This window comes from Plasmodium malariae (genome assembly GCF_900090045.1).
Source record: "Plasmodium malariae genome assembly, chromosome: 10".
Classification (NCBI taxonomy): domain Eukaryota; phylum Apicomplexa; class Aconoidasida; order Haemosporida; family Plasmodiidae; genus Plasmodium; species Plasmodium malariae.
In genome coordinates this window covers 1,200,760-1,213,856 of record NC_041784.1, presented here as the reverse complement: position 1 = coordinate 1,213,856, position 13,097 = coordinate 1,200,760, and the positions used below count along the sequence as shown (strand labels likewise).

Genomic DNA, 13,097 nt, shown 5'->3' with positions numbered 1-13,097 from the left:
AGAATAATTTGTTTATGCTTATTTCTATTTAATATATTGTAATTTTCACGTTCATATTATTGTGTGTGTTTTGTGGATGTACAGTTGTGTTAGCCACATATATATATATATATAAATATTTATACATATATTTATGTACAAATACATTTCTTACCTATATTTATGCGTATTATATATATTTTTTTTTTCATAGTTGTATGCTCCGCTTGTATATTTTTCATGTAGTGCAATAAAAACTATATCTTTATTTTCCAATTCAATAAATGCTTGTATTATATAATAACACTTGTCATGATTGTTTATATACATTACATATATACTTATATAATGAGCTGTTTTTATAGTAATGAATAAATTATGCATTATAATTATAGAAGAATATTATTTTACCCTTTTTCGCAATTTTTGATTTGCATATGACAGTACCGTGAAGTTTACTAGTATATAAATGTATATGTTTATGTATGTATATATTTGTATATATACATATTATTATGCATTGTTTCTACCTTTGTATCATTGTTAATTAGAGTAGCTCATTTTTGTGGTATTTTACTATTTATATGAATTGTACACTTATATACGGAACATAATAAAATATGCGTTATTACATTAAAGAATGTTTATAATTATACTTTAAATGCTTAGGTGCATATATTTTCGTATCGTTTGTAACGAGTATGTATGAAACAATTATTTTGTGAAAAATTTAGAGAGAATATATCGTTGTATTTATTTTTTAAGAAAAATAAAGTACGTAGAGTGAAACATATACGTACATACATATTTATGCGTACATATATATGATTACATATTTATGAGTACATATATATGATTACATATTTATACTTACATATATATGATTACATATTTATGCGTACATATATATGATTACATATTTATGAGTACATATATATGATTACATATATATGATTACATATTTATGCGTACATATATATGATTACATATTTATGCGTACATATATATGATTACATATTTTTGAGTTACATATATATGATTACATATTTATGCGTACATATTTATGATTACATATTTATGAGTTACATATATATGATTACATATTTATGTTTACATATTTATGATTACATATTTATGCGTACATATTTATGATTACATATTTATGCGTACATATTTATGATTACATATTTATGCGTACATATATATGATTACATATTTATGCGTACATATATATGATTACATATTTATACTTACATATATATGATTACATATTTGTGCATACATATGTGTATACTTATATATGTTTTATTTTTTATATGTTTTTTTTTCAGTTTTTCATTTTGTCGTTCTGTAACCATTATCAAAAATTGATATGTATAATATTTACATTACAAAATATAAATGTAATATAAATATTAAATTAAATTGTTCTATCCTACTTAAAAAGATTTTTAAGTCCAATTTTTTGAATAATTAAGAGAATTATAATACCATATTTACAAATAAAAATAAATAATCGTAAACAGAAAGAAGGGAAGGAAGCGAAACTGGGGAGAAGAAGACCAAAACTTATTAAGGCGAAATAAAGGTGGGAGAAGCAGGAGAAGTAAAAGTAGGAGAAGTGGTGGCAAATAGACAGGTGGTGAAAAGGTATGCGATAAGTGAAAACTAAAGCGAAAAAGAAAAGTATAAATAAATATATACAAATACGTATGTATGTATGTATGTATGTATACTTGGGTGCAGATACATGTGTATAGATAAGTGTGTATAGATACGAGTGTATAACTACGTATATATTACGACATGTATATATATATATATATATATATATATATATATATATATAATAGAGCGCGTGTGATGCACTTGTTTGGCCTTAGCATATTTACAAAAAAAGGATGGATAATTTTGCACATAATAATTGCCAAAATGATAATGTATTGAATGATAACAAAAACAGTAATAATTTAATGTCAAATTTTTCAACTAGTGAATCAACGGTTGATGGAATTAATACATCAGTAAAAAATTTGGTAATTTTGAGTCCAAATAAAAACACCAAGTCGCTTGAAAATATATCAAACTCGGTGAACACCATGAGCAGCAACAGTAACAACGGCAGTAACAGTAGCGTGAACAGCAGCTTGAACATCAGCAGTAACAATATGAATGTAAATGTAGGGAGAGATACAGGGCATTATAACAGTATTGTGGATATCGAACATTCCAATATGAAAAATGTTACACCAAATTACTTGAACCAAGTTAATAATAATAGTAGTAATAACCACAGTAATGCCAGTATCATTAACAATATGAATAACAATATGAACAACACTAGTAGTAGTAACGTGATGTGCCCCCCCGTGTACTTGAGCAATTCTACGAATATGAGCAACGTGAACTTGTCAAAGAACAACACTTTTAATAATGGCATGTCGAATAATGACACGACCATTAGTATAACGAATAGTTTATTAAATAATAACGAGCAGAATATGCAGATGAGGCAGCAGATAGGAATAATCAAAAATGGAGGTGGGGGGTTGCACGACTCTTACCAAAAATCATTTTTATCGTCATATAATATGAACAATATTTCCATGAATTCAATGAATCATCATCTTTTAAATAATAATGTTGTAAATAGATATAGCACCATGAATAATTATTCACCCCTTCAAGATATCAGTTCCAATGCGCTTATGGCAAATATGAAGTCCGCCGTGCATGGTGGCAGCAGTAATAGCAGTGGTAATAATAATAATAGTAGTAGTAGTAATAATAATAATAATAATAATAGTAATAGTAATAACAATAATAATAGTAATAATAACAGCAACATCAACAGCAACAGTATTAGCAGTAATGATGTGAAGCCAAATAACAAAGACCTAAATTTTATGACACATAATAACATAAAACAAAATAATTTTATAAATAACAATGTGTGCTATCAAAGAAATGATATGCTTTTACGAAATAATTCAAACACGTTTAACATGCATGGTAATTACTATCCTTCGTATGTAAACAATGGGTTATATGGATCATCGTCTAACTGTTTCAAAGCAAATATGAATATAATGAATAGTAATAATCCATCTTTAAGTAATTACAATCACCATCCCAACACCTCCTCCACTTTTGAAAATGCTGCAAAAAGTGGTAGTAACAGTAATAATCATATTAGTAATAATAGCATGAATAACGCTAGTAATAATATTGGTGGTAGTAATAACATTGGTGGTAGTAATAACATTGGTGGTAGTAATAACATTGGTGGTAGTAATAATATTGGTGGTAGTAATAACATTGGTGGTAGTAATAACATTGGTGGTAGTAATAACATTGGTGGTAATAGTAATAACGTAAGTAATAGTAGTAGTACGAATAATTATTCCAGTAATCTAAATACACCAAATTATGTGGATAACATTAATTGTAATGCGCTAGGTATGTTAAGCAAGGGTATACCAGGGGGAATAGTAGTAGGAGGAGGTATAGATAAGTCAATGCAAATGAAGCCCTCTCCTAATAATATGAGTTCAAATAGTTTGAACATGAATAATGGGCATATGATAAATGGTGTAAGTGATAATGGAGGTATGCATAACAGCAACAATAATTCCAACTCGAACGTAAACAAAAGTCATCTAGGTACAGACGCATCAGGCTTACCAAATAACGTAATTATGAATATGGTTAACAACAATATAATTTTAAATAATAAAATGATGAATAACATGATGATGAATAGTACTAATAGTAACAATAAAAACATTAGTAACATGATGATGAATAGCAGTACGAATATTAAAGGTATTGGAAGCATATGTAATATAGCAACCTATAGGACAAATAACATGTTAGATAATAAATCTAATAATGTAGGAGATGTTAATAGTAATATACGATTTCATCCCATGAATAATATGTATAATAATAAACTGCTATCATACAATAACAATTTAAACGAATATCCGTATGATAACTTTTCAATGAACCACATGACTTTAAAAAGTAGTGATGATGGTAGTGTTATTAACAAGGATAAAAATGCAAAGGAGGAAATTCTGACAAATGGGAAAAAGGGAATGACGACAGCAACCGGAAGAGTAATTGGTGGTAGTAATAGTTTATCTTTGAAAGATAATAAAGCTGCTTCTTCTGTGATGCCAAAATCTAGAAAGAACAAAGGAGCAGCAGTAGCAGCAGACAGTTATATTTCAAATGGAATTTTGATGAACAATAGTCTAGATACAGGTGCTTATAAAAAGCATAAACATATCGACATGGAGGGGAGTCATAAAATGAAAGAAGCAAAAAATGAAATGAAGGATCTAGGAAGTAATAACTTTGAAATGATGGGTAATGTGGGGAGCATGCACGTTATGGGCGGTATGAGCAATATGGGAGGTATGAACAATATGAGCAGTATGAACAATATGAGCAGTATGAACAACATGAACAGTATAAAAAATATGAACAGTGCAAATAATGCATATTCGCTGTTCCCCAATTATAATGTAAAATATCCCATGAACGTTGACATGTTTAATAATTTGAATTCATATAATATTCAGAACAAGGGTAATATGAATAACAGCAGTAATAATAATTTTCAAAACTTAAACATAATTAATAGTATAAATGACATGAACAGTGCATATAATAATATGAACAAAATGACGAACATAAATAATTATAATATTATAAATACATATGGAGGGGGGGACAATAGGTATAATAATAATAATAATAATAATATGAGCAATATTGGTAGTAACAATAACATCAGCAGTATGAGCGGTATTAGTGGCATGAGCAGTATTAATAACAATATTAACAGCATTAACGGAATTAGCGGTATTAGTAATAATAACAGTGCGTTAAAATCAATGGACAGCGGGAAGTCTTTTAACGAGTCGCTCCTTAGTAATAATAACAACAGTGCACATAATGGTAATAATAACCTAAGTAATATTATAAACATAAATAATATAAATAATTATAACAATATGAATAATTATATAAACAATCGCAATTATGCAAACGATATTAATATGAGAATATTAAACAGCAGGAATAATAACATTATGCCTGCGCATATGGGTGGTGGTGGTAGTAGCTATCATATGAATATAGACCAGTTCAAGAACGAAGAAGAGTTTAACAGCGGTAGCGTCAACAATAGCAGTAATAATAACAATAGTAGCAACCCTAACAATAACAATAATAATAATAATAAGAGTAATAGTAACAGTAATAGTAATAGTAATAGCAATAATAATAGTAATAGCAATAATATTAGTAATTGTAATAGTATGATGATGATGAGCCACATAAACAGCATGAGCATGGGTAGTAGCAACATTAATCATCTTGTAGGTAGTACGAATAATAATAACAAGTACCAAAGGAAGAACACTAATAATAATGGCCCAGGGAGACAATCGACAAAAACAAAGAAATCAGATATGAACAAGAAAGAAAAAAAAAAAAAAAAGAAAAAAAAAATGTTAGTACTTTAATTGGATCTGAAGATGACAATGATGATGATAACGAATTGTATGTTAATTCATATGTAAAAAAAGCTGCTACAAAAAATGGTAATAAGAAATCATTACAATATGATGCATTTGATGAAAAATATAATGAGAAAGCTCGAAGAAATGAAAAAAATGATATTTTTGTTTCACCTAATATTGGAGTAGTAGAAGGAGGAAGAACAAATTTAAGAGAAAGAAGGAAAGTGTATAATTATGCCCAGATGGATAATTATTTTGAAACCGATGAAGAGGATAAAAAAGTAGATGAAGAGAAATATTTGTTAAAGCAAGAGAAGCAGAGCATGGGAGGAATAGACCGAGTCTTACACCACAGGAAAATTATTGATTATGATAATATTAATAACATAAAGAATAACCCCTTTCTGCACATCAATAAGAAGGGTAATAATAAGTCAACCGATGCGTCCACTGGCGCCAATGATGACAAGGTCGCCGTGGTCAGCCGTACAGCGGTTGGTAGTCAGGTGATTGGTGATGTAGCAGTTGCTGGAAATGTAAATGGTGCCAGTTCTCTCAATGCGGAGGGAGGAGTAACCGTTGGTGGAAATGAGAACGTAAACGAGAGCAGCAATAGTAATGTTGAGGGAGGAAATGACAAAGTAGCGATGTTGGCTAGTGCTACAGTTAGCGGTGAAACAAATGTAGATAATGAGGATGGAAACTTGGATGATTTTTATGAAGAAGAAGATATTGTTGATGTAAATGAAGTAGAATTTTTGATAAAATGGATTGGCAAATCACATATTCATAATTTTTTTTGTACATACGATTATTTAAAGCATTTTAATGGTTTAAAGAAAGTAGACAATTATATTAAAAAAATAAAATTGTCTTTTCAAAAGAGGAAGTATATGACTGCTGATGAAATAGAGCAGGAAAAGATATACACGGAAATAAAGAAGCAAATAGAAATGGATGCAATACATGCAGAAAGAATAGTAACACATAAGATAAGTGAAACAACAAATGAACAATTATTTTTAGTGAAATGGATGAGTTGTGCATATGACCAGTGTACAGAAGAAACAAAACAAACGCTGATAGATCATGGTTTTGAAAATTTAATTGATGAATACTTTGATAGAGAGAATAAAATATATGGAATGAAGGCAATTTCGAGTGTATGGAATAGAGGACCTTTGACAGCAACCAAATTTGATCCATATAATGAAACTCCTTTTTATTTAAATGCAAAGAAGTTAAGAGCATATCAGTTAACAGGTTTAAATTGGATAGTAAGTAGAATGAAAAGAAATTTAAGTGTATTATTAGCAGATGAAATGGGATTAGGTAAAACAGTACAAACGATTGCAGTTGTTGGTCATATGTTATACAAAGAGAAACTAGTAGGACCATATTTAGTAATAGTTCCACAGTCTACGGTTGACAATTGGTTAAATGAGTTTAAGAGTTGGTTACCCCAGGCTAATGTGGTATGTTACCATGGGAATGCAGTAAGTAGAGAATTAATAAGGACACATGAGTTAAAGAAAGTGTATGTACCAAATAAAGGTTATAGATACAAATTTGATGTGTGTATTACTACACCATCAATACTAAATAGTGTGAGTGATGTAGAGTTATTGAAAAAAATGCCATGGCAATTAATGGTTGTGGATGAAGCACATCAATTGAAGAATAGACAATCAAAAAGATTTATAGAATTAAAACAATTTATGGCAGAATCGAAGCTTTTATTAAGTGGAACCCCCTTACATAACAATTTAGAAGAATTATGGACCTTATTACATTTCTTAAACCCACAGCAATATACATATTATGAATCCTTTCAAAAAAAATATAATGAAATTGAAAACACGAGTTTAATTGGTGAGGCTAAACAAAAACAACTAATACAATTGCAGCATGAATTACATGAGGTTATTTTAAGAAGAGTGAAAAAGGATGTAGAAAAGTCTTTGCCAAATAAAGTGGAAAGGATATTAAGGGTTGAATTATCCCCAATACAAATAGAATTTTATAAGAACATTTTAACCAAAAATTATGAACAACTAGCCAAAGCTTCTGGGGGTGCTAAAAATTCTCTACAAAATATATGTATGGAATTAAAAAAAGTGTGTAATCATCCATTTTTGTGTTGTGAACCAATAGATAAGGATGAATATAAAGAACGACTAGTGTACTCAAGTGGTAAGATATGTCTATTAGAGAAATTGTTAATAAGATTAAAAGAAAGAGGAAATCGTGTTCTAATTTTTTCACAAATGGTAAAGATGTTAAACATCTTGAGTGAATACTTAACACTTCGAGGTTTTAAACATCAACGATTAGATGGAACTATGACAAAAGAAATGAGAAAAAAAGCAATGAATCATTTTAATAGTAAAAATTCTGATGATTTTGTATTTCTATTATCTACGAAAGCAGGAGGATTAGGAATTAATTTAACCTCCGCAGATACTGTTATTATCTATGACTCAGATTGGAATCCACAGAACGATTTACAAGCAGGTGCTAGAGCACATCGTATTGGTCAGACCAAGACAGTTCAAATATACCGTTTAGTAACAAAAGATTCTATTGAACAAACCATTTTAGAAAGAGCAAAGGTGAAGATGGTATTAGACACATTAGTTGTACAAGGATTAAATAAGAAGCAAAATGACAATGTGAATTACATTGGTGCAGAAGGTGGAAGTGCATCCAATGGTTTTACAAGAGAAGAACTATCAAAAATTTTAAAATTTGGTGCTCAAAAATTATGGGAAAAAAATAGCTCTAAATATTCCCCACAAAAAATGGATGAAGAGAAAGTAGAAGAAGAGGAAAATGTAATCAAAGGAGTAGATGTAGATTTGGATAAAATTTTAGAAGAAGCAGAAGCAAATGAAAATGCAAATAATGCAAATAAGGATTTAAATTCAGAACTGAATAGTTTACAAAATGCCAATAACTTTTTTAATAGTAATAATAATAACTTGTTTGGAAATGCAAACAATAGTACTGGTACAAGCGGAGGAGGAGGAATAGCAGACGATCTACTCAGCTCGTATAATAATATTACAGAATTTAAATATGAACCACCAGCAAATTTAAAAAGTAATATATATAATGATTCAACTAAAGCAGATGAATTAGATGAAGAGGAAAATGATAAAGATTTCTGGGATAAGACTATACCATTAGAGGAAAGATTAAAACTGAAGAGGATGAAAGAAGAAGAATTATTAATACATGTACCTAGGAAAACTAGAACAAGAGATATGAGAAATGTGTATGTAGAAATAAGTACACCTACTACTGGTCATAATAATGGAACAAATAACAATATGCTTGATGATGATGATGATGATGATAGTGAAGAATATACTGTCAAATATCATAAGAGAAATAAAAATGTGAAAAAGAAAAGGAGAAGAAGGACATCTACACATATTACTGAAAAGGACAAGTTCCGCTTATATAGATCTCTCTTAAAATTTGGAAACCCAGTTTTGCGTTTAGATGATATACGAGAGGATGCAAAATTAGTTAAAGTCGATAAGAATGTTATTCTCACGGAGTTGAACAGCATAGTAGACACATGCAAAGAGATAGTAGAGAGAGTATCTAAAGAGAACACAAACAATAACAGCATCAACATCAATAACAGTAACATAAACAGTAACAACAACAACAGCAATGACAATAACAACATGATAGTGATGATGAAATCGGAAGATGTTGTCCATCCCCGACGAACTGATGAGGACACACTCGAGAGGGAAAACGACGTGGGTGCGGATGATGAGGATGATGATAATGATGGAGATGTGAAAGGGGAAGTGATGAAGGATAAAGATGAAGAACAGGGTAAGGAGAAAAGGAAGAGGATGAAGAGCGGGACAACTGACAACGGCAACGATAAAGTAATGGTAACACCATGTGATGATTTGAATAAAAAGAAGCAGGAAGTAGAGGAGGGTGTTGATAAGGACAACATAAAGGGGGAAGAACATGTTGAAAGTGATGCCAATTGTGAAATTGGCGAGAAGGAGCACAAAGGGAATGAAGAAGTAGGGGAAGAAGAAGCTGTAAGAGAAGTCGAAGGAAGAGAAGATAAAGAAGCGGAGGAAGAAGAGCAAGGCGAGGAAATAAAAAATAAGGACGGAGTTACAAGCATGCTATCGGCAGATGGAGAACAAAACGATAATAATATAAAAACGAAGGAAGTGGGATGTAAAATAAAGAAAGACAGTGGTACGAGTGGAAGTAGTGGTGGCACTGTTGCAAGTGATACTTTTACAAAGTTTATGGGATCAATGAAAACGAATGGAGTGGAGGAAGAGGGAGAAGAGAAATTCCTGGTTAAGGGTCAGATTAAAGACGAGGTTAAATGCCAGGTTAAGGATGAAGTAAAGAACGAAGTTAAAAGCGAGATAAAGGGAGAGATTATGGAGGAGGTGAAGAACGAAGCGGACAAAGTTGGTGATTCGAACAAATTCAACGAGTTCTTAAATGGTAAGGACAATGAAAATCTGTCCAATGATGAAAGCGATTCAAATATCAAGATAAAAGGTAGTGAACGAATAAGGAAAATAGATGCTTATACATTTTATATAGGTACGAATAGAGCAAATGCTATAGATCTTTGTCAACGATTGCAATTATTTAAAAGTTTACACGATTTTATTAAAGAACAAAATAATGATAATGAATACAGCTTTAAATTACCGTTAAAAGCGAATACTACTAATGTAACACCTGACTCTGTGCAGGATAAAAATGCAAAAAGTGGTAAAGGAAAAGGTAAAAAGGAAGAAGAGGTTAATGGAACAGGAACGGAGGGAGTTACTGAAACGGTTGTACATACCTTTTCATCTCTGACCGTAGATGTGAATGCTACAACAACAGTTGAAACTACTGGAGGTGCAGCAAATGGAGCAGAAACCGGAGCAATAACGGGTGGAGATACAGCAATCGGATCAACAACTGGAGTAACTATCCCCGACGATTCGGAAAATTATTTGAAGTTAAAATTGCCCGATTACATATTCAACCATTTAAGAGATTTAGCGACAAAAGATGTAAAGGCTTGGTCAAAGGAGGATGATGAAAATTTAATTAAAGGAGTATATGTATACGGTTTTGGTGCATTTAATGAAATATGTGCAGATGTAAATTTAAATCTAGCTCATATGAAAAACATTAAATGCGATAAGGTTAAAATGAGGTGTGTACGAATATTAAAAATGATTGACGAATATAACTCTAGTAATAAGAGAGAAACGACTAGTAAGAAGCGAAGAAGGACTAGAAGTAGAAATAAGAATAGTGAAGGGGTAAAAGAGGAGAAGAGTAGTAATAGAGGTTTGAGTAGTCGTAACAACATTACGAAAGATGAAAAATCGGAAGAAAACAGCAATAACAATAACAGTAATAATAATAATAATAACAATAGTAGTAGTAATAATCCTAATGCAATGGGTAGTGGTGGTGGCGGTAACAGGCAAAATCACTACGGAAGAAGAAGCAGCGAAAGGGTAAAAACGGCTAACTTGTTTGAGGAAAGAGAAGCTAATGAAGAGGAGGTTGTAGTAAAGAGAAGAGCAGTGGGATCTGGTTTGAAAAAAGGGGAGAAGGATAATGTCAATAATAATTACGGAGGTGGAGTAGGAGGTATTCATGCAAATGCCTTGTCGGGTCGTCAAGATATTGAAACGCTCGCACATGAAAAAAAAAGAGGAGCAAAAGTAGTTTCATTACGAAATGAAAGTAACAAAAGTGGAAAAAGCAGCAAAAATGATAAAACCGGAAAAAGCGGCAAAAGTGGAAAAATCGGAAAAAGCGGAAAAAGTAGTAACACTAATGGGAACGGACAAAGTAGCATCAGCGGCATCGGAAATTTAAACAGTATCAGCATGAACAACAACAACTGTGTTAGTAATGGTAACGATATTAAGAACAATTGTATGGACTCATCTGAGTACTCCTCATCGAACGAAAACAAAAATAAACGTGGTAAAAAGAAAAACATTGAGGATGAAAATGACGGCAAAGATAGAGAAGATGAAGAAGATGAGGAAGAAGATGAGGAAGACGATGACGATGAGGAAGATGATGACGGTAGTGGAGGTAATAACAATATTGTAAGGAGGAGTTATAGAAAGAGTAATAAGAACCAGTTATACGAAAATCATAAAGTTATTAGAAGAAGAAGCACAAGATCGCGAAAAAGTAATAACGATTCTGTTGTAGGTAGCGAAGGAGTAATTAACAATGAACAAGAAAATTTTGAAAAAAATAGTTATGACAGTGAAGAGGAACAACAAGAACAACAAGAAGAGGAAAAAGGAGAAGAAGAAGGAGAAGGAGAAGGAGAAGGAGAAGGAGAAGAAGAAGAAGAAGATGGAGGAGATGAAAGGAAAAAAGAAAAAAAAAATCAAAAAAGAAAAAAAAAAAAAAGAAAATTAACAGAAGATGAAATTCTAAATAAAATAAAACATTGTAATATAAAAGAAATGAACCAACATAGTATAAATAAATTAGCAAAAAAATATGTAAAGAAATATAAAAAGTTGTTGAAGGTTGTAAAGAAAGTCGTACATTCCAATGATGGAACAGCAATTGAAGAGTCAGATATAGCAATTACTTCAAAAAAAATTGATGATTTTATTTTGTTTATTGGTAAGTACATTGAGAAATTAAGAGATGTATGTCCGGACGATGAGTGTACAGAGATACTGAGTAAATCCGGATGGGAATATGTGTCGAAATTTATGAACGAGTCATGTGAAAATTTAAAAAAAAAATTTGAGCAACTGAAAGTGGCAAACCCCAAGGGGGAAGAACAGTAGTAGTAGTAGTAGTAGTAGTAGTAGAAGCAGTAGTAGAAGCAGTAGTAGCAGTAGTAGAAGCAGTAGTAGCAGTAGTAGAAGCAGTAATAATTACTAAATAACGGAGGATATACATGCATTTTTTTTTATTTTAACAATATCTTGATTTTAAACCATTAGGCAGGATAGCTACTTGGAAATTAAAACATCAAAAACTGTATTCAAAAAGAAGAATGCTGTACCGTATTAGATAGATGCATTATTTTTCCGTTGAAAAAACTTGAGGAAATTGGGAATGTTGGAAATATTGGGAACGTCAGATAGAGACTTATGGCGACACGAGCAAATCTATTTTTAAAACCAGATCAGTGTGATAAGACTCATGTGGAAAATGAACAAAAGTGGCTGACAAGAAAAGGGGAGAGAGGAAGAGAAAAGAAAGCTGATAAAAGGGACAAGTAACCAAATGTTTAGATATAAGCAGCAATAACTAGAAATAAGAAGTGTTAAGTGGGAGAATTGCGTATTCAGCAGTTTGACCGGATAAAAAAATAATAAAATAATAATAATAATAGTAATAATAGTAATAATAGTAAAATAGTAATAGTAACAGAAAAACAGTAACAGTAATGTGAATGGTTTGGATTAATAACACAAAAAGGAGTACATATGGTAATGCTACTGAATACCCTTTTCAAAATGACAACATAAAAATTGTAATTAGTCTTTTTAGCGTGCAAGTGTTACATACCTCTGTATACGTTTT

At 30.9% G+C, this 13,097-nt stretch overlaps 1 protein-coding gene across 1 annotated transcript; it reads left to right on the top strand.

Annotated features, from left to right (window-relative positions):
* Positions 1–1,880: 1,880 nt before the first annotated feature.
* CHD1 (chromodomain-helicase-DNA-binding protein 1 homolog, putative) lies at positions 1,881–12,352 on the top strand (the record flags this gene model as incomplete). Its single annotated transcript, XM_029005548.1, is given in 2 exon segments — positions 1,881–5,469; positions 5,484–12,352. The coding sequence occupies 2 exon segments, from the start codon at positions 1,881–1,883 to the stop codon at positions 12,350–12,352; spliced, it is 10,458 nt and encodes a 3,485-aa protein (XP_028862126.1).
* Between the last annotated feature and the right edge of the window lie 745 nt (positions 12,353–13,097).